This window comes from Monodelphis domestica, chromosome 3 (genome assembly GCF_027887165.1).
Source record: "Monodelphis domestica isolate mMonDom1 chromosome 3, mMonDom1.pri, whole genome shotgun sequence".
NCBI classification, from domain to species: domain Eukaryota; kingdom Metazoa; phylum Chordata; class Mammalia; order Didelphimorphia; family Didelphidae; genus Monodelphis; species Monodelphis domestica.
Genome location: NC_077229.1, coordinates 18471756 through 18493301, shown reverse-complemented (window position 1 = coordinate 18493301; position 21546 = coordinate 18471756). Strand labels below are relative to the sequence as shown.

General features: G+C 50.6%; 1 protein-coding gene across 9 annotated transcripts in view; it reads left to right on the top strand.

Moving 5' to 3' along the window:
- The window catches only part of DEPDC5 (DEP domain containing 5, GATOR1 subcomplex subunit), a 116113-nt gene that overhangs the window by 47318 nt on the left and 47249 nt on the right, over positions 1-21546 (top strand). For all 9 annotated transcript variants that reach the window (XM_056821444.1, XM_056821443.1, XM_056821440.1 and 6 more), the window contains 8 exons: positions 4-77; positions 3416-3485; positions 5359-5395; positions 15410-15530; positions 17259-17479; positions 17864-18067; positions 18887-19022; positions 20579-20676. In XM_056821444.1, coding sequence (XP_056677422.1) covers positions 4-77; positions 3416-3485; positions 5359-5395; positions 15410-15530; positions 17259-17479; positions 17864-18067; positions 18887-19022; positions 20579-20676 — 961 coding nt within the window. The remainder of the gene's footprint in view (positions 1-3; positions 78-3415; positions 3486-5358; positions 5396-15409; positions 15531-17258; positions 17480-17863; positions 18068-18886; positions 19023-20578; positions 20677-21546) is intronic.

The window sequence follows — 21546 nt, the reverse complement described above, 5'->3', positions numbered from 1 at the left end:
CAGCTGCATAATCGAAGCGGCCCCCGGGATTCCCGCCTCGGGGACGACTACAACATCCCTCACTGGATAAACCACAGGTACTTTGGCCCCCAGAGGACCCCATGGGCCGAGGGCCTCAGAGCCAGCTCTCTCCAGGCCCTGGCAGGTCGCTCTGAGCCTTCCCAGTGACACAAGAAAACAAGGGCAGCCTCCATGCAGGGTCGGGATGGGGGAGCCTCGTCTGCCGCCCTGGGCCTGGACACGGCGACCGAGATGAGCTCCTCTTTCCTGGAGCCTCATCCTTGGATAGGGTCGTGGGGGGCCTCCCTGGGCCCCGGAGAACTTCCCCGAGCTTCCCAGGCTCAGAGCTGTAGGACTAGGAAGCAGCCTCCAGAGCGGGGCTAGGCCAGCCACCCCAATCAGGGCATCCAGAGACGAGACTTTCCGGGGCCCCGGCCTGAACTCTGGTGCTTCGTGCCCATCCCGGCACGGCCTCTGCCCTTCCTGAGCTGGGAACGGCCACGGAAACAGGCCTCTTCTGAGCCCCTTCGTGTCCTCGGCCTCTGGGCAAGACAAAAGCAGAAATGGGCAGAGGGGGAAAGTGCCAGGGCTCGGAACTGGGGCGTCTGCGTTCATGTTCACCAGCTCTTAGCTGGGTGACAGCCACTTTGAGACTCAGTTTTTAAATCTGTGAAATGGTGCCACCTACACATGTCCTGCCTAAGGGACTCTTGCGCCCTTTGTAACCGAAGGGCCCTGCGCAGTGCAGCCGAGAAGAGATCCAGAAAGGCCCTGTTAGTGCCCCCACTTTCCTTCCCTTGTGGTTGCCTCAGACATGGGGCATTCTGCAGAGAAGCCACGCTTGATCCCTTATCCCAGCAGGGATAATGGCGCCGCCAGAAAGGCCCCCTGTGATGCATGTGTGATGGAAACTCGGGCAACACGCCTGGTTCCCAGGAGAAGCTCGGAAGTTGTGCTCTTTGGCTTTGGAAAGAGCGAGCTTAAAAACCAGACAGGAGGTGGCCAGGTTGCCAAATGGTTAGAGCCAGGCCTGGAGCCAAGGGTCCTGGGATCAAATCCAGACTCAGGCTCTGCCTGGATGGGTGACCCTGGGCAAGTCATTTAACTCCCATGACTGCTCTTCTGCCTGAGAACCGAAACATAGTATTGATTTAGGAGGCTCAAAGGGTTTAAAAAAGAAAAAAACCCAAATCAGAGGGGCTTTTGGCTATAGGATTTCTCAAAATTAGGTTTTGTCCAAATCAAGTGGCCAGCAGCATAGATTATGGAATAAAGCTATTGAAGAAGGGCAGGGCTGGGAGGGGCCTAGAACAGGGGGTGTCAGGGCTGGGAGAGGCCTAGAACAGGGGGTGTCAGGGCTGGGAGAGGCCTAGAACAGGGGGTGTCAGGGCTGGGAGAGGCCTAGAACAGGGGGTGTCAGGGCTGGGAGTGTGGTTAGAACGGGGTGTCAGGACTAGGAGTGTGGTTAGAACAGGGGGTGTCAGGGCTGGGAGAGGCCTAGAACAGGGGGTGTCAGGGCTGGGAGAGGCCTAGAACAGGGGGTGTCAGGGCTGGGAGAGGCCTAGAACAGGGGGTGTCAGGGCTGGGAGTGCGGTTAGAACGAGGTGTCAGGGCTAGGAGTGTGGTTAGAACGGGGTGTCAGGGCTGGGAGTATGGTTAGAACGGGGTGTCAGGGCTGGGAGAGGCCAAGAACAGGGGGTGTCAGGTCTGGGAGTGCGGTTAGAACAGGGGGTGTCAGGGCTGGGAGAGGCCTAGAACAGGGGGTGTCAGGGCTGGGAGTGCGGTTAGAACGAGGTGTCAGGGCTAGGAGTGTGGTTAGAACGGGGTGTCAGGGCTGGGAGAGGCCTAGAACAGGGGGTGTCAGGGCTGGGAGTGCGGTTAGAACGGGGTGTCAGAGCTGGGAGTGTGGTTAGAACAGGGGGTGTTAGGGCTGGGAGAGGCCAAGAACAGGGGGTGTCAGGGCTGGGAGTGCGGTTAGAACAGGGGGTGTCAGGGCTGGGAGTGCGGTTAGAACAGGGGGTGTCAGGGCTGGGAGAGGCCTAGAACAGGGGGTGTCAGGGCTGGGAGTGCGGTTAGAACGAGGTGTCAGGGCTGGGAGTGTGGTTAGAACGGGGTGTCAGGGCTGGGAGAGGCCTAGAACAGGGGGTGTCAGGGCTGGGAGTGTGGTTAGAACGGGGTGTCAGGGCTGGGAAGTGTCTAGAACAGGGGTGTCAGAGATAGTCCATCACCATCACTTTATAGTTGATGAACTGGAGGCCCAGAAGGGTCAGCGCCTGGCCAGTCACCCAGTGAGTCAGTCTAGAGCTCGGAGCAGACCCAGACGCCTGCCGCCTGTCTGGTCCCCCACTTGTTAAACTCCAGGTTGTGGTACAGAAAGTATAAAGAGGCCGCAGAGCTGTCAGTGGGCCTGGATCGTGCCTGAATGGGTGGCTCTCGAGGGTCTCCGAGGTCTCCTGAGCAGCCCTTGAGGCTGCCCCGGGTGGCCCACAGGCAGCCTTGGCGCCTGGCAGGTTTGAGTTCGAATGCTGATGCAGCTGTCGGGAGCCCGGGGTTCAGGTGGGTGCTGAGCACCTTGGTGGAGGGCCTTTCCCTGCCTGGGAATTCCCTGTGTGGACAGACACAGGTCCAGGTGTGTCTGGGTCAGGCTCCCATCCCGGCTCACAGTGTTGGCAGGAAAGAGCTCTTGAAACCTGGGCTGCACGCCCGGTTAGACCTGGCCTTCCTTGGGCCTCTCTGCTGGCGGGCGGGCGCTGAATTCGGATGCAGCCTGGGATGGGGCCAGGGTCGTGCCTCCTGCCGGGTCAGCGTGAGCTCCCTTAGCAGCAGCCTTGGGTTCAGGGCCGGGTCGGCCCTGTGGTTTCTGGGACCTGGAGGGGTTTCCACATGGAAACTCGCTTCCCCACACAAGTGGGGAGCTGCCGTGGGCCCAGCCACGAAGGGCCGCAGTCAGTGCCACAAGTCCAGAGTCCGGCCCTTCCTCTCGTCTTCCTGGGAGGGCGAGACTCTCAGTCGTCGTCATTTAGTCATGCTTGGAGAACTCTTCATCACCCCTTTGGGGTTTTCTTGGTTCCCCATTTCCTTCTCCAGCTCATTGACAGATGAGGAAACTGAGGCCCACACGGTTAAGTGACTTGGCAAGGGTCACCCAGTTAGGAAGGGTCTGAGACTTCCTAGATCGAGGCCCAGGACTCTCTCCAGGCTAACTCCTGCTGCCCAGTGGAGAGTCTCTGACCACTGAGCCAATGTCCCGAGCTCTCTGGGCCCGAGTGTAATCCGGAGGAGGAGGTGGCAGGAGAGGTCAGCTGGGCCGCAGCCCCCGTGGGAGGGGACCCTGGCTTCCGCTCCTGGCTTGGGCCGCGGGTCTGTGCTCTGCAGGAAATGGAATCCACCTCACGCTCCTCTCTCCTCTCTGCAGCTTCTATACGTCCAAGAGTCAGCATCTGTGTAACAGCTTCACCCCACGCATCAAACTGGCAGGAAGGAAGGTAGGCCCCGGCCGTCCTGGCCTCTCCTCAGGGCCTCGGGCCTGGCATTGTTCCTCTCCGCCGGCCCGGCCCTGCTCCCCTGGCCTTGCAGTCCCCGGCAGCACGACTGCCTCACGTCCCTGCACAGGTCAGAGACCTGAGACCTGAATTCAAGCTCTGCCCTTGACCTGAACTGGCCAGAACCCCTCCGAACCTCCGAGTGCCTCAGGCCAGGCACGTGTTGGCACTGGCTGTCTCTTTGGGCGTTCCTAGAGCGGCCTTTCTCAACGATGGCCACCCGGGCGTTCCTGAGGTCAGGCTTGTTTGTCTATAAAGTTTCATTGTTTTCCTTCAGTTGTGTCTGGCTCCCCGTGAGCCCATTTGGGGTTTGTTTGGTTTTTGGCAAAGATACTGGAGTACTTTACCGTTGCCTTCCGCAGCTCATCGTGTTTTATTTTCGTTTTTTAAACCCTCACTTTTCATCTTAGAATCACTACCGAGTATCGAGTTCAAGACAGAAGAGTGGGAGGAACTGAGCAATGAGGGTTAAGTGACTCACCCAGGGTCACACAGCTAGGAGGTGTCTGAGGCCAGATTAGATCCAGGACCTCCCGTCTCTTTCCACTGAACCACCACCTTGCTGCCCCTGGCTCAGCTCATTTTACCAGTGAGGACCTGAGGCAAACAGGGTGAAATCACTTGCCCAGGGTCACACAGCTAGTCAGTGTCTGAGTCACATTTGAACTTAGGAAAATGAGTCTTTTTGACTGTAGGCCCTGTGCTCTGTGCACTCCGATGTCCCCTGGCTGCCCCTTTTCTAGCTCCCCCTCCGAAGTACCGGGAGCCCATTTTCTTCTATTACTGCCAGAACAATGGGTCTCCACAAATTGAAAGCAGAGGCAGATGAGAGCATCAGCTGGCTTCCATTAAGCTCAAAATGAAGGAGATTTGCAAAAAATATATTCATCTTCCTATGAAACGATTCATTTTGGAAAGTATAATTCTTTTTCATTAAAATCATTTCTTTATGTAGCAGTTAGGTAGCTCAATGGATAGAGTGCCAGGCCTAGAGTCAGGAGGTCCTGGGTTCAAATCTGGCCTCAAGACACTTCCCAGCTGTGTGACCCTGGGCAAGTCACTTAACTTCCATTGCCCAGCCCTTCCTGCTCTTCTGTCTTAGAACTGATACTAATACAGAAGGTAAAGGTTATTAAAAAAAAAAGAAAAATGTTTAAAAATATGTGTTCTATTAACGTCACATGCTCACATAAAAGGGTTCTGGTAGTGTAACTGTTAAATTGTTAAAATTGACCAATTTGAATTTCTAATAGGGTAAATCGGGATGGATATAACCTCAGTGTATCCTGAGTCATTTTTAAGAGTGTCCTGAAGGGTCCTGAGATCAACAAGGTGGCAAATCCTTGCCCTACCCTGTTGAAAGCCCCCAGCTAATCCCAACAAACAGGGTTTTGAGCTGAAATTAGTTTATAAGAATCACACTTTCCCAACTTGGATGCCAGTGCCAGTAGTCTCAGTGGATGCTTCGGGGATTAATTAGAATTAATAGAAAAAAAGGTTAATTGGAAGGGACCTTGGAGCCGTTGGCCACGCTTGTGGCTGTGGCATGGTCATGTGTTGATTTACAGGCGCACAAGCTGAGGCCTGGCCTGGGAATGGCCCCCATCTGCTTAAAATTCCAGAGCTCTTGGGTGACCTGCGGTCCGAGAGAACCGCTTTGAAATGAGGCCATTTTAAGCAGAAAGAACGAGGCTCTGCTAACCTGGGGAACCTGGAATGAACATTTTTTGAAAAGATAAATTGTCAAAGACAGTAACTTCCTTTGTTCTGTCTTTTCTGCTCTCCCTTCTAATGTTTTCTTTTTATTTTTTTACAGCCTGCAACCGAAAAGGCAAAAAACGGCCGGGATACCTGTAAGTATTTCTTAGCTCTGATTCTTCTGTCATCTTGGGTGCTGTTCCCTGACAGTATAGGACAATGATGGCGAACCTTTGAGGGCGATGGCCTCAGGCAGCCAAGGAGAGAGGGAGGGGAGCAGCCCAGCTCCGTATCCTTCTGACTTTCTAGGGGGAACTCTGGCAAAATCTGTGTTGGGGTGATGGCACTGTGCCCACAGAAAGAACTCTGAGTGCCCCCCTCTGGCACATGTGCCATAGGTTCACCGCCGTGGGCCCAGGATATTCCCTAACAGCCCATATTTCTCTGTTGTCTTGGGGGCTATTTGTTCTCTGACAGTCTAAAACATTCTCTGCCAGTCTAGAATGTCAGCCCTTGAGGGAATCACTAACCTTGATGTAGTCATGGAGAGTTTCCCCAGCACTTACATCCCTCCTTGGTCACATGCCTGGGAAGTTGATGAAGCCACTATCACTGGCTTCCCAGGTTCTAGATGAGGTCCTTGGGGAGGCTTGAAGGGGAAGGAAGGAACTCGCACAGAGTTCCTGCACTAGTCCTAGAGCACCAAATGTGCATGGGGAAGAATTTGGGAAGTTTCTAGGACCCTGAGAGGTCAGGCTTAGTGGGCAGCAGTCCCCAGGGCCCGGAGGAGGCCCAGAAGGGCAGGGCCTCTGACCCCTTCCTGCTCGGAGAAGCTGTTCTTCTCCGTCTCCAGCTCTGACCTTACTCACTCTGTCATGTGGCCGAATTGCTTTCCCTCCTGGGGAAATGGAGGTTTGACCAGATGATGTCCGAGGTCTCTTCAGATTTGGGGGGCCTGTTTTTAAGAGGGGACACAGGGCAGTTTGTCTCTGAGAGGGGAGCTCTTCATTGCTATGGTCCTTGGAGGAAATGTGTTGCTCTAAGGCTGTCCTGCTGTGGGTTCTTCCTCTTGTCCCAGATTATGACCTTTCTTTAGCTTAGATCTGTGGTGTCCTGCTTAAATAGAAATGGGGCCACTAAACTGTACAGAAGGCCCCTGTGGGCCACACGCTGACTCAGAAAACCACATGTTTTATTGTGTTTGTATTTATTTTATTCCAGATTTCCCAATTGCATTAAAAAAAGCCCCGCAACCTTCTGCTTTAAAATGGACACCGTGTATTGGCTCCAAGGCAGAAGAGCGGTGGGGCTTGGTGGTTGGGGTTAAATGGCTTACCCAGGGTCACCAGCTAGGAAGCATCTGAGGCCAGATTTCCCAGGTACCCTTTAATCTGGTTTGGGACCATTGGCCAGTGTTGTGGCCCCCTTTTGACCTCTCTGGTGGGGCAGATAATCCGGGCAGATTGCACATGAAATTCAGCCCGGGGCAGCGACAGCTTGGGGAATTTAGCTCAGTTGTCCTCGGCCAACATGTCTCCCCAGAGCTCTTCTCCAAGCTTCGGTGACTTGGGCTAGAACCCTCCAGAGATGGTCCTGTTGACCAAGCCTTCGAGGCCTCAGGCCACACTTTGCCCTACTGAGGCTTCTCTCAGCTGGTTAGCAGATGTTTTTAAAGCAACCTTTTCCTGACCTGGAGTCGAGCCTTCTAAGCTCTCCTCCATCGGATCAGCCAGTCAGGCTCGCTGCACATTGTGAGGCCCTTTTGGGCCTCTTCCACCCACCGCTGTGTGCTGAGAGAAAGCTAGAAACAGAGTCTGTCCTCAGGGGCTGCCGCCTAAGGTGGGGCACCTCAGAGGGGACCAGGAAAGGCTGGACCTGTGTGACCTCCTTAAGAAGCCCAGGGGTGGCGGCAGAGCCAAGGACGAGCTCAGTGAGGAGCAGGAAAGACTGGCAGTCGCTGTTGCTGTTTTTTTTTTCTTTTTTTATAGTATTTTATTTGATCATTTCCATGCATTTTTCATTAAAGACAAAGATCATTTTCTTTTCCTCCCTCCCACCCCCCGTGGCCGACGTGTGATTCCACTGGTATCATATGTGTTCTTGACTTGAACCCATTGCCATGTTGTTAGTATTTGCATCAGAGTGTTTGCTCCGAGTCTTTCCTCTGTCATGTCCCCTCAGCCATTGTAGTCAGGCAGTTGCTTTTCCTTGGTATTTCTATTCCCTCAGTTTGTCCTCTGCTTTTGGATAGTGTTTTTTTCTCCTTGATCCCTGCAGATTGTGCAGGGACATTACACCACCACTAATGGAGAAGTCCATTACGTTCGATGATACCACAGTGTGTTTGTCTCTGTGTACAATGTTCTCCTGGTTCTGCTCCTCTCGCTCTGCATCACTTCCTGGAGGTTGTTCCAGTTCACATGGAAATCCTCCACTTTATTATTCCTTTTGGCACAATAGTATTCCATCACCAACATATACCACAATTTGTTCAGCCATTCCCCAATTGATGGGCATCCCCTCATTTTCCAATTTTTGGCCACCACAAAGAGCGCAGCTATGAATATTCTTGTACAAGTCTTTGTGTCCATTATCTCTTTGGGGTACAGACCCAGCAGTGCTATGGCTGGATCAAAGGGTAGACATTCTTTTATCGCCCTTTGTGCATAGTTCCAAATTGCCCTCCAGAATGGCTGGATCAGTTCACAACTCCACCAGCAATGAATTAATGTCCCTACTTTGCCACATCCCCTCCAGCATTCATTACTTTCCATAACTGTCATGTTAGCCAATCTGCTAGGTGTGAGGTGATACCTCAGAGTTGTTTTGATTTGCATCTCTCTGATTATAAGAGATGTGGAGCACTTCTTCATGTGCTTGTTAATAGTTTTGATTTCTTTATCTGAAAACTGTCTATCCATGTCCCTTGCCCATTTATCAATTGGGGAATGGCTTGATTTTTTGTACAATTGATTTAGCTCTTTATAAATTTGAGTAATTAAACCTTTGTCAGAGGTTTTTATGAAGATTTTTTCCCAACTTGTTGTTTTCCTTCTGATTTTAGTTACATTGCTTTTGTTTGTACAAAAGCCTTTTAATTTGATGTAGTCGAAATTATTTATTTTACATTTTGTGATTCTCTCTATGTCTTGCTTGGTTTTAAAGTCTTTCCCTTCCCAAAGATCTGACATGTATACTATTCTGTGTTTACCCAATTTACTTATGGTTTCCTTCTTTATGTTTAAGTCTTTCACCCATTTTGAATTTATCTTGGTGTAGGGTGTGAGGTGTTGATCTATTCCTAGTCTCTCCCACACTGTCTTCCAATTTTCCCAGCAGTTCTTATCAAATAGTGAATTTTTGTCCCAAGACCTGGGATCTTTGGGTTTATCGTATACTATCTGGCTGAGGTCGCTTTCCCCCAGTCTATTCCACTGATCCTCCTTTCTGTCTCTTAGCCAGTACCAAATTGTTTTGATGACTGCTGCTTTGTAATATAGTTTGAGGTCTGGGACTGCTAGGCCCCCCTCATTAGTGTTTTTTTTCATTATTTCCCTGGATATCCTTGATCTTTTGTTATTCCAAATGAACTTTGTTATGCTTTTTTCCAAATCAGTAAAGAAATTTTTTGGGAGTTCCATGGGTATGGCACTAAATAGATAAATAAGTTTGGGCAGGATAGTCATTTTTATTATGTTGGCTCGTCCTACCCATGAGCAGTTAATGTTTTTCCAATTGCTCAAGTCTAGTTTTAGTTGTGTGGCGAGTGTTTTGTAGTTGTGTTCATATAGTTCCTGTGTTTGTCTTGGGAGGTAGATTCCTAGGTATTTTATTTTGTCTAAGGTGATTTTGAATGGGATTTCTCTTTCTAGTTTTTGCTGCTGAGCTGTGTTGGAGATATATAGAAAAGCTGATGACTTATGTGGGTTTATTTTGTATCCTGCAACTTTGCTAAAGTTGTTGATTATTTCGATTAGCTTTTTGGTTGAATCTCTAGGATTCTTTAAGTAGACCATCATGTCATCTGCAAAGAGTGATAACTTGGTCTCCTCCTTGCCTATTTTGATGCCTTCAATTTCTTTTTCTTCTCTAATTGCTACTGCTAGTGTTTCTAGTACGATGTCAAATAATAGAGGTGATAATGGGCATCCTTGTTTCACTCCTGATCTTATTGGGAATGCATCTAGTTTATCCCCATTGCAAATGATATTAGCTAATGGTTTTAGATATATACTGTTTATTATTTTTAGGAATGACCCTTCTATTCCTATGCTTTCTAGTGTTTTTAATAGGAATGGGTGTTGTATTTTATCAAAGGCTTTTTCTGCATCTATTGAGATAATCATGTGGTTCTTGTTGGTTTGCTTGTTAATGTGGTCAATTATGTGGATGGTTTTCCTAATATTGAACCAGCCCTGCATCCCTGGTATAAATCCTACTTGATCATGGTGGATGACCCTTCTGATCACTTGCTGAAGTCTTTTTGCTAGTATCCTATTTAAGATTTTTGCATCTATATTCATTAGGGAGATTGGTCTATAGTTTTCTTTCTCTGTTTTTGACCTGCCTGGTTTTGGAATCAGTACCATGTTTGTGTCATAAAAGGAGTTTGGTAGTACTCCCTCTTTGCTTATTATGTCAAATAGTTTGTATAGTATTGGGATTAACTGTTCTCTGAATGTTTGATAGAATTCACTGGTGAATCCATCAGGCCCTGGGGATTTTTTCTTAGGAAGTTCTTTGATGGCTTGGTGGATTTCATTTTCTGATATGGGATTATTTAAGAATTCTATTTCCTCTTCTGTTAGTCTAGGCAGTTTGTATTTTTGTATATATTTGTCCATATCACTTAAATTGGTATATTTATTGCCATATAATTGGGCAAAGTAATTTCTAATGATTGCCTTAATTTCCTCTTCCTCAGAGGTGATGTCCCCCTTTTCATCTTTGATGCTGTTAATTTGCTTTTCTTCCTTCCTTTTTTTAATTAGATTGACCAGTACTTTGTCTATTTTGTTTGTTTTTTCAAAGTACCAGCTTCTTGTCTTATTTATTAAATCAATAGTTCTATCACTTTCAATTTTATTAATTTCTCCCTTAATTTTTAGGATTTCTAGTTTGGTTTTCTGCTGGGGGTTTTTAATTTGGTCACTTTCGAGTTTTTTTATTTGCATTTCCAATTGATTGATCTCTGCTCTCCCTAGTTTGTTAATATATGCACTCAGGGATATGAATTTACCTCTGATTACTGCTTTGGCTGCATCCCAAAAGGTTTGAAAGGATGTCTCGCCATTGTCATTTTCCTCGATGAAATTATTAATTGTTTCTATGATTTCTTCTCTAACTAAACGATTTTGGAGTATCATATTGTTTAGTTTCCAATTAGTTTTTGATTTGGTTTTCCATGTACCATTACTGATCGTTATTTTTATTGCCTTGTGGTCTGAAAAGGCTGCATTTATTATTTCTGCTTTTCTGCATTTGTGTGCCATGTTTCTGTGACCTAATGTATGGTCAATCTTTGTGAATGTGCCATGTGGTGCTGAGAAGAAGGTGTATTCCTTTTTATCCCAATTTATTTTTCTCCATATGTCTATTAATTCTAATTTTTCTAAGATTTCATTCACTTCTTTTACCTCTTTCTTATTTATTTTTTGATTTGATTTATCTAAATTTGATAATGGTTGGTTTAAGTCTCCCACTAATATGGTTTTACTGTCTATTTCTTCCTTCAATTCTCCTAGTTTCTCCATTAGAAATTTGGGTGCTATATTATTTGGTGCATATATGTTGATTAGTGATATTTCCTCATTATCTAAAGTCCCTTTTAACAAAATATAATAACCTTCCCTATCCCTTTTGATCAGGTTTATTTTTGCTTTGGCTTTATCAGATATCATGATTGCCACTCCTGCCTTCTTTCTGTCACTTGAGGCCCAGAAGGTCTTACTCCATCCTTTAATTCTGACCTTGTGGGTGTCTACCCGCCTCATGTGTGTTTCTTGGAGACAACATATGGTAGGGTTTTGGATTCTAATCCATTCTTCTATTTGTTTACGTTTTATGGGTGAGTTCATCCCATTCACGTTCAATGTTATGACTGTCACTTGTGGACTCCCTGGCATTTTGATATCCTTCCCTAATTCTAACCTTTCTTCTTCAGCTCTACCTTTTAGTCCAGTGATTTACTTTAAATCAGTCCCCCTTGTATTTCCCTTTCTACCCCCCTCCCTTTTAATTCCCTCCCTTATTTTCCCCTGTAGTCTTTTTAAAAATTCCCCCCCCCACCCTCTCCCTCCCTTGTACTGCTTCCCTCCCCACCAGTCTGTTTTTTACCCTTCTACTCCTCTATAGGGCGCAAATCTATTCTCTTCCCCAATGGATTGGATTGTTCTTCCCTCTTTGGGTCAGTTTCAAAGTACGTAAGAGTTGAATATTTCCTATCTCCGACCTCTTTACCCTTCCAGTGTATCGATGTTCTCCCCCCTCCCGCCATGAGCTTCTTTGTGACATATAAATTTACCCCCATTTGTTTCTTTTCCCATTTCTTTTAGTCATAACCTCTTTTCTTTTTTAGCTTTAGTCATGTATATATATATATATATATACATACACATGTATATGTATTTATGCATGCATATCTCTATATACCTATTTATGTCTTGTCCTTTCATCCTATACAGTTTGTCCCTTCCCTCTGAGTGTAGTTCTTCTAGCTGCTTAGGTGATAGCAACAGTTTTTAAGAGTTGCCAATGACCTCTTTTCTTATAGGGATACATATCATTTTAACTTATTGAGTCTCTTAAAAAAAACCTTTGTTGTTGTTGTTTTTCCCCTCTTTTTTAATTACCTTTTGATGATTCTCTTGAATTCTGTGGTTGGACTTCAAATTTTCTGTTCAGGTCTGGTCTTTTATTTATGAATGCTTGGAATTCCTCTGTTGTGTTAAATGACCATACTTTCCCCTGTAAGAATATAGTCAGTTTTGATGGGTATTTTATTCTTGGCTGTAGGCCTAGTTCCCTTGCTTTCCGGAATATCATATTCCATGCCTTTCGGTCCTTCAGTGTGGATGCAGAAAGATCCTGTGTTATCCTCACCATGTTTCCATGGTATCTGAATGGTTTCTTTTTGGCAGCTTGTAATACCTGTTCTTTTATCTGATTGTTTTTGAATTTGGCTATAACATTTCTTGGTGTTGTCAGTTGGGGATTAAAAACAGGGGGTGATCTGTGGATTCTTTCAATCTCCACTTTCCCCTCTTGTTCTAGGATTTCGGGACAGTTTTCCTGGATAATTTCCTCTAGTATTATGTCCAGGCTTTTTCTTTTGTCGTGGTCTTCTGGTAGTCCAATTATTCTTAAATTGTCTCTTCTTGAACGATTTTCTAAATCGTCTGTTTTGTGAATGAGATGCTTCACATTTTCCTCAATTTTTTCATTCTTTTTGTTTTGTCTTATAGTGTCCTGCTGCCTTGTGAGGTCACTTGATTCTAGTTGTTTTACTCGGGTTCTTAAAGATTGGATTTCATCTTTGGCTTTTTGGTCGTCTTTTTCCTTCTGGTCTGAGTTTCTTTGAAGATTGTCTTTCATCCTCTTTATCTCGTCTTTCATCTCCTTTGCTTCATCTTTCATCTCCTTTGCCTCATTTTCCAGCTGGATGATTTTGGCTTTCAGGACACTATTTTCTTGTTTTAGTTCAAGTGCCTCTGTTTCCAGATGACTTATCTTAATTTTTAAGTTCTTTTCCCAATTGTCTTCAGCCTCTCTTAGCTGTGTTTTGAGTTCTTCCACAGCCTGTATCCAATTCGCTGGGATTTCTGGTTTATCGTTTGCTAATCTCTCCCCCTCTGTTCCATTTGGTGAGTAGTAGCTGTCTATTGTAGTTTCTTTCTTCTGTTTCTGTTGTTTGTTCAAATTCACCCCTTCTTTCCTCCCTGTATTTGTCTGTGCTCTTGTTCCTCTCATTTTTCTGTTTTTTAGGGACTTCTATCAGTCTCCCCTCTTGGAGCTTTAACAGAGGATCTCTTGGTGTAAACTCTGAGGGAGGGTTGTTGGGGGTTTGAGCTTTCCTGTCCTCTGGAGGCTTTTGATTGGCTTAAAGTTCAGCAGTCAGTGAGGATGGATGGGGAGCCTGGGCTTCCCTGTGTTCTGGAGACTTTTGATGGGATTGAGTTCAGCTTATTTGGGATGGATTTATTCTGAGTTTTAAACTTCCTGGACGGCTGGAGCAGATATGGAGGATCTCTAAAGCTCTAGCCAGGCTGCCAGGTCTATGCTCCTTCTAGGCTGCCATCTTGACTTCGCCTCTAGGTTTCTGTTTTTTCAGAAGACCCAGCTCTCTAAGGGGGGAGGGGTTGTGGCTTGCCTGGACTCTGAGGGCTCCTGATGAGATTAGGTTCAGGTGGTTCTTTCAGAAGACCCTGCTCTCTAAGGGGGGAGGGGTCGTGGCTTGCCTGGACTCTGATGGCTCCTGATGGGATTAGGTTCAGGTAGTGTGGGCCGAATGATCCCGGAGCCAAAAAAGAAGAAAGAGAAAAGCAGCAACCTCCTCTTCTACAGTCTGTGTTGAATGCCCGGAAACTGGCCCGGGTTACTTTCAAGGCAAGCTCCCCGGAGCACCCCCCTTGCCAGCCCTGAGTTCTCCGTCCTCTCAGCAGCTCTAAGGGCTCCTGATGGGATTAGGTTCAACTGGTTCTTTCAGAAGACCCTGCTCTCTAAGAGGGGAGGGGTAGTGGCTTGCCTGGACTCTGATGGCTCCTGATGGGATTAGGTTCAGGTAGTGTGGGCCGAATGATCCCGGAGCCAAAAAAGAAGATAGAGAAAAGCAGCAACCTCTTCTTCCTCAGTCTGTGTTGAGTGCCCAGAAACTGGCCCGGGTTACTTTCAAGGTAGGCTCTTCGGAGCCACCCCTTTGCCAGCCCTGAGCCCTCTGTCCTTTCAGTAGCTCTGAGGGCTCCCGATGGGATTGGGCTCAGATGGTGCCCCGAAGCTGGGACCTCCCCCGAGACCCAGAGGGAAGAACCCAGCCAGGAGGCCACAGGCTTCCCCCTTCTCTCTATGCTTCCCTGCCGTCTGTGTTGGGCGCTCCGGAGACTGGCTCAGGTTGCTTTCAAGGTGAGTCCTCAGAGCCCTGAGGTTCCCGCTGCTGCCGTGGGCTCAGCACTCTGGGTTGGGGGGGATGGGTCCTGGGACCTTCTTTCTGTCTACCCCTTAGATCTGAGTGATCTAGGGTTCTGGCTTTTGGGGTGCGGTACCTTTTGATCCAGGTCCAGGAGGAGGTTTCCCCAGGTCTATCCTGTTGTTCAGCTTGAATTTCGGTGGCCTAGGAGCACTTTGTTTTCGATCGGTAGGGAAGGGTTTCGGAGGTCTGAACTTTCGCCGCTTCTACACCGCCATCTTGACCGGAAGTCTCCGCTGTTGCTGTTGGAGCACAGACTGGAGAGGAGTGAAGGAAAGGCTGGGCAGAGGGGGCCTCTGGGGAGCTCAGTGGAGTGGGCTCTTGTTGGTCCTCTGTGAGGGCCCTTTTCTCCTGCTTGGGGCAGTCTGAGGGAGGTTTCCTGGTCCTGCGGATTTTCTTTTTCTTTTTTTTTAAACCCTCACCTTCCGTCTTGGAGTCAATACTGTGTATTGGGCAATGGGGGTCAAGTGACTTGCCCAGGGTCACACAGCTGGGAAGTGTCTGAGGCCAGATTTGAACCTAGGACCTCCTGTCTCTAGGCCTGGCTCTCAATCGTCTGAGCTACCCAGCTGCCCCTCGGATTTTCTTAAGCACTTTGCCTTATGGGATCTGGCCCATGCTGTAACTGAAGCATCTCCTAGCCCTGTTCCCATCATGCCTTGTGCTTTACCCGTTAGAACCTAAGCAAGACTATAGAAGGAGTAAACATTTATAGGTGCCTTCTGTGTGTCAGGCCCTGTGCTACAAGTAAGGGAAGGAAAGAGAGTTCTAGAGCACAAGTAGAATGGGGCCTGGGCTCACCCAAGTTCATTCTGGCCCTTGGAGCGGTCCTGTAGCGTCTGTCTGGAGAGCGCCCAAGATCAGGGCAGCTGTCCTGGTGGTCAGGAAGCCGTGCCTCGCCATGAGCCTCGGTCCGCCCTCTGTCTGGCCACCCCTCTCTCCCATTGTTTCTGGGGGTTCCTCATTTCTCCTTATTTGTGCATTGCAGCCATCGGGACCCCAAAGGAATCAGAGAATGCCCTGCCCATCCAGGTGGACTATGATGCATACGATGCCCAAGTGTTCAGGCTGCCTGGCCCGGCCCGTGCCCAGCGCCTCACCACCTTCAGGTCCTCGGGCACATTGACAGGGGCTCGCCGTGGGGAGGGACAGTGCTCCCGTGGGGAGGGAGGGACTCTGGCCCAGAGCTTGCCTGACCCCAAGCTACTGAGAGGAGCCGGTTTATGGCCGAGATACCCAGGGAGGCTGCCTAGGAGCTTGCTGGGGAGGACAGAGGTCGGGAGGGGGGGTGTCATTTTTTATTTTTTATTTTTTTTAACTCCCTCCCTTCTGTACTAGAATCAATACTGTGTATTGATTCCAAGACTGAAAAATGGTAAGGGCTTGGCAATGGGGGTTAAGTGACTTGCCCAGGGTCACACTGCTAGGAAGTGCCTGAGACCAGATTTGAATCCAGGACTTTCTGTCTATAAGCCTGTCTCTCAATCCACTGAGCCACCCAACTGCCCCAGGGGGCATCATTCTTAAGGGCAGTTGTCTGTGAGGCTACAGCGTAGTGCAGTGGAGAGTGAAGAGAGAACTGGGTACAAATTCCCCTCTGACCCTAACCCCCGGTGCAGAACGTGAAGTTCAGAACATGTCAATGAGCACTCCATTTTGGAGTGCTCTTGCCCCTTCTAAGCTGTGTAGCTCGTCTCTCCATGACCATACGGTGTTGGCACGCATGCCCCTTACAAAGTTCTGAGCCGTAGTCGTGTGCGTTTGGCAGTTCTGGAATCCTCGGCCCATCTTGTGTAGGAGATGCCGTTTCCTTCCTGTAGAATCCCAGAATGCTCTGGTTCTCAGAGCAGCTATCTTTCATCTTCTGACCCGGCCAGGAAGGCCCAGCTCTCTGGGAGCCTGTGGGTGCTAAGGCTGATGGGTCCGGAAGCCCCAGGGGAAGATTCCAAGGGGCTTCAGCCTTTGGACGTTAATCCCACCTGGGGCACTCACTAGCTGTGTGCCTGTTGGCAAGTTAAGTTTTGAGGCTTCAGGTTTTTTTCATCAATGAGATGGGAGATACTTCTGCCAGTTTCAACTAAACAAACACTGGAGATAGAAGAAGAGGCAGAAGCCCGATCCTGCCCTCAAGGAGCTTCTAGTCTACAGCTGTCCTGAGCAGTCTGTAGACAGGATCAGTCAGGAGTGAGGAGAGGGGAAGGTGGTGGGACATGGCTAAATCTCAGGAAACCCACGTGATAACCCTGGCACATCTGCTGGGTAACCTCAGGCAAATTGTGGGCCCTCCGTACGAAACGAAGGGTTAGACAGAGGGCTTGCCAGCAGCCGCACTGCTTTCTGGGTCAGAAATGCTGTGAGCATTTGTGGGCTGGAGCTGGGGAATCCCAGGATGTCATAGTAAAAAGGACCATTGTGGGGTGGTGGACAGAGAGCTGGCTTCGGGGCCCGGGGGAGCCGTGTGACCTGGGCCAAGTCCCTCTGCTGACTCTTCAAGAGCGGGGTAGAGGCAGGTTCTTTCTTAACTGGCGAAGCCACAGGGCCAAACCCTAGTGGAAAAGTTCTAGCGTCCAGATTCCTAGGACCAGCCGGCTGGCACGGAGGACACTTGAGGGTTTCTGAAGCCCCTTTTGTGACCCTGGTTCAGTGAGACAGTGTATATAGGTATGCGGAAGCACAGTGACCTGTCCAAGACCACACAGCCAGTCCGTGCTGGTCACATTCTCTGGGCTGCCTTCTCCTTGGTAGGAAGAATGCCCTGGGGGCAGTCAGTCGTGTGGGCTCATCAGGAGTGGACGGCACCTTCTGTGGGGACTCACCCTCATCCTGTCCTTGGTCAGGTCCATGAGGGAACGTGAGAGCCACGGCCGGAAGAGCTCCAGCAGTTTCGACGTGTCATCCAGCCCCTCAGTGCAGAGCCGTACCCTGCTGCCCGAGGAGGGGAGGAGCCAGGCCTCAGACGACAGCTCCCTGGGCAAGGGCTCCCACATCCTGATGATCCCCCACTCCCACCTGCACCAGTATGACGTCAGCAGCTCTCTCGGCTACCCCAGCACCCGAGGTCAGTGTGGGCGCTGTAGGAGCCCCCGGCTCTCCTTTTTTCATTTGGCATCTGAGCTGTGATCTCCCCCTGCCCACGCACTCGGGCATCTCTGTAGAGAAGAGCTGTGGGAGGCTGTCTGGGCCAGCGAGGGCTAATTTGGGTCTTGCTGACCCCCTGACTCTGCCTCCTCCCCACGGGGGCCATTGCTGTCTCTCGTGCCCCTGCCCACTCAGGACCTTTTTAGGCCCCTTCTGGACGTTTCTAAGTAGATAAGACTTCCCTTGTAGAAATCTGTGCCAGCTGCTCTCGCTCATGGCACTCTCGTGCCATCTTGGGAGATGCTTGGTTGTCTCTGTTTTCCGCGTGTCTCACTCTCCTTGTGCTTGTCCTTGGGGCCCACAGATGTCCTGGAGAACCTGATGGAGTCCCAGCAGCGAGACTCAAGTGCGCCTGGGAGGTTCCACGTGGGCAGTGCCGAGTCCATGCTGCACGTGCGTCCTGGCGGCTACACGCCCCAGCGAGCGCTGATCAACCCCTTTGCTCCGTCCCGCATGCCCATGAAGCTGACCTCCAACCGGAGGAGGTGGATGCACACCTTCCCCGTGGGTAAGTGCGGGTGCTGGCCTCTGCTGCCCCTTCCTTGCCCCCTCCCCCCGGGATTGCTGCTCTCAACTCACCAGGTTCTAGCTTCAATAAATATCTCCCTTCCTCCCTGGCTCCCTGCCTCCCTGCCTTCCTGCCTCCCTCCCTCCCACCTTCCCATCCTAGCATCAGCAAAAGAGCAGTGAGGGTTGGGCAGTGGGCATTAAGTGATTGCCCAGGGTCATACAGCTAGCAAGTACCTGAGGGCAAATTGGAACCCAGGACCTCCTGACTCCTGACCTGGTGTTCTGACCACTGTGCCACTTCACTGCAGAGCCTGCTAGACTAGGGGAACATGGAGATGGGGGAGGTTCTTGCCACCCACGAGTTGATAGTTTCCTCGGAGAGAGGACATAGAGATGGAGAAATGCAAGGCAGAGTGGAGTGGAAAGGGCCGAGGCAGAGCCTGGGGGGCTCCTGCCCACAGGCTCAGGTAGAGGAGGTGAAGGGTGCCCTCTCCTAGGCCAAGGCAGGGCCCCCGGAGGCCCCTGTCATCGTCTGAGCCAGGGGTCAGGTGCCTGCTCTTAGGCCGGGGGTCGGGGCACTTGCCTGCACGCCAAGGATATTTAGGAGGGAGAACTTAAACCCCAGTTCCTTTGAGACGCGGGTAAGAGTGTGTCCTGAGGGGTCTCCAGGTAGAGGATATGGAACCTCAGAGAAGTGTCTGGTGAGTGTCAGGCCCACAAGTGACTTTACCAAGGGCTGAGAGTGGGCTGGCCAAGAGGAGGAGGGGAAGGGGGAAGCAGGGACCTGCCCCAGACCAGTGGCTGCTTGCCTGGACAGGTCCATCTGGAGAAGCCATCCAGATCCATCACCAGACTCGCCAGAACATGGCGGAGCTCCAGGGCAGGGGGCAGCGCGATCCCACTCACTCATCTGCAGAGCTGCTGGAGCTGGCATACCACGAAGCGGCAGGAAGGTGAGGACTGGGAGAGGGGCGCCTCGCGGCCAGGGGTGTAGACAGGTGACGCAGGCCCAGGGCACCTGGCCCCCGACCCAAGGCCGGTGATGCCAAGAGTCTGAGGGATGAGCTCCGGCTGAAGGGGACTGTGGGGCCTCAGAAACAGCTGTTGCCAGCAGGCTTAAGGGCTTGCCATCTCGGGGGGGCCTGGGCAGATTTTCCCCAGCTGTGGGAGGCTCCTGGAAGTCTCTCCTGACTGTAGGAGTGCCAGGGCTGCCCAGATCAGCCTTGGCTCACACCTCGCTCAGCACCCCACTTCTCTTCTGCTTCTGCCCCCCTTTGGCAAACCTGGGATGACACACATTTCTGCGACTCTCCTACGTTTACAAGATGCCTTCCTCACGACAGCCTGAGGAGCTGGGATCCCACCAAGAAGGCTTCTTTGAGAAAACCGAGGCAGGTGGCCAGTAGCTGGTCACTGCTTTGCCCAGAGTTACCCAGCTGGCCTTGGAATGGAGTGTCTGCTGGGATGAGGCATCTCATGGGGGGGAGGGCATGCTCGCGTCTCTCATAAGGAAGGTTTAACAAACCCTTGATTAGGATAGCGATGGGACAGGGGATCCCCGGGTGAGGACGTTTGCGCTCCTGAACCAGATTGGCACCTCTTTGCAGTCTTAGGGAGCTGGCCTAGTATGTACCTGAGTCTTCCTGGCTTTGAGGCCTGCTCTCTAGCCACTGTCCCAAGCAAGGGGTGGGGAGATCAGGAAAGGCCCCAAACAGGCTGAGCCCAGGATCCCAGGAGGCCGAGGTGTGGAGGGAGACGGTGCCAGGCTTACTTTGGTGGGTGCAGCCACCTGGGCAAAGGCGCAGCAGAAAGAGTGTGGGGTTGGAGCCCCAGGCCTGTCTGGCCCAACCCCCTTTTACACAGGGGGTAGCAACCCTTTGGAACAAGGACATCTGTGGCCGAGGTTCTTTAGTGGTCTGGTTGGGTGTCGTCCCCAGCTTCTACTGCCCATGCTCTCGATGCCTTCTCAGTGTTCCTCCTTTGAGTCTGAGTCTCAGCTGGGGGACACCAGCAGGGCTTTGGAACAAAAGAAGTTGGGGGTCATGAAGGGACCTTTGTGATTTGCACCCCTTCCCCTGCCTAACTTTCCACTCTCGGTCCACATTCATGCGAACAGATGGACACGTTTGGACCCTGGGAACAAGATGATTACTGTAACATCCCAGAGAGGAGGGCAGGCTGTGTGCCGCGTTGGGCATTGCTGCATCAGGGCGGTGGGTGTCTTTAGAAGGCCTCTGTAGACACAGACAGAACCTTCAGAAACTTCCTTTTGGTGGTCATCACCATAGCAGAGAAGGTGGTTTGTCAGGGGCTGGGAGTGCCAGAGGGCACTGCAGGTTTGGGGCCCATTCCCTAGAGCTTGGGGTGTCTGTCACCCGGCCCTGTGGGCATGGTGGGCTCTGAAGGAAAACCCTCAGGCCGCTTTTTGTCTCATGACTGTTGGAGTGGCAGCCGGGCGACAGAGATTGCCCTCTGCTCAGCCCAGAAGCTGACCCTTTGCTCTCTGCAGGCATCTCCCTTCCCGCCAGCCTGGGGACAGCACATCCTTCCTGAATTTCAGTGGATCTAACGAGTTTTCTGCCCGCCTCCTCAGCAATAGTGCGACAGGTAATTGGTCCAAGGGGCGGGAACGTGCCTGGCACTAAACCGACAGAAGATGACAGAAACAGGCCTCGGTGCCATCTGGGACTATCTTTAGACTCTCTGAGACACATTTTGGGGTGACCCATTTAGAGGCAGCCCTGCCTCATTAATGGTGCTCTTAAGTGGGCCGCATGATACGTATTGAGGGTGCCCGCCTGGGCCCAGCAGTTCCTCAGCAATATCTAGGCCATTCAACATGGCGGCCTTCCCCCTGCCCAACACTTTCTAGATGGAAGAGAAGGTTGCGGCATGGGGCTTGGCCACAGAAAATTTACAGGCAATTTGGCAGTTAAGCCAGCGGGCACTTATTAAGTGCCTGCTATGTGCCGGGCACTGTGCTAAACCCTGGGCAGTCCCTGCCCCAACGAGCTCCCATCTCGGTCTAATGGGGGAGATGACAGACAACTGTAGGCAGCATTCTTTGGAAAGAATCACGAGGGATTGCAGAAAGCTGGGACTTGAAGGAAGCTGGGAGGCAGGGAAGGAGCGGCCACGAGGTGCAGTAAGGAAGCCAGTGTCATTGGGGTGCAGAGAACGTGTTGGATGGGATCGGGGCTGTATGGGATGAGAAGAAGAAAATGGGTCATGTGGGAAGCCTGAATAGTCAGGTGGGACTTTGTATGGGATCCTAGGGTGAGCGGGAGCCCCTGGGGATGGAGGGACCTGCCTTTCAATGGCCAAATGGAGGATGGATTGGAGAGGGGAGAGCCTGGAGGCAGCAGACCCCCAGTAGCTATTGCAGAGGTCCAGGCATGAGGTGATGAAGGTCTGTGCCAGGGGAGAGGCTGTATCAGAGGGGAGAAGGGGGCATAGAGGGCAAAGCCGGAAATCCAG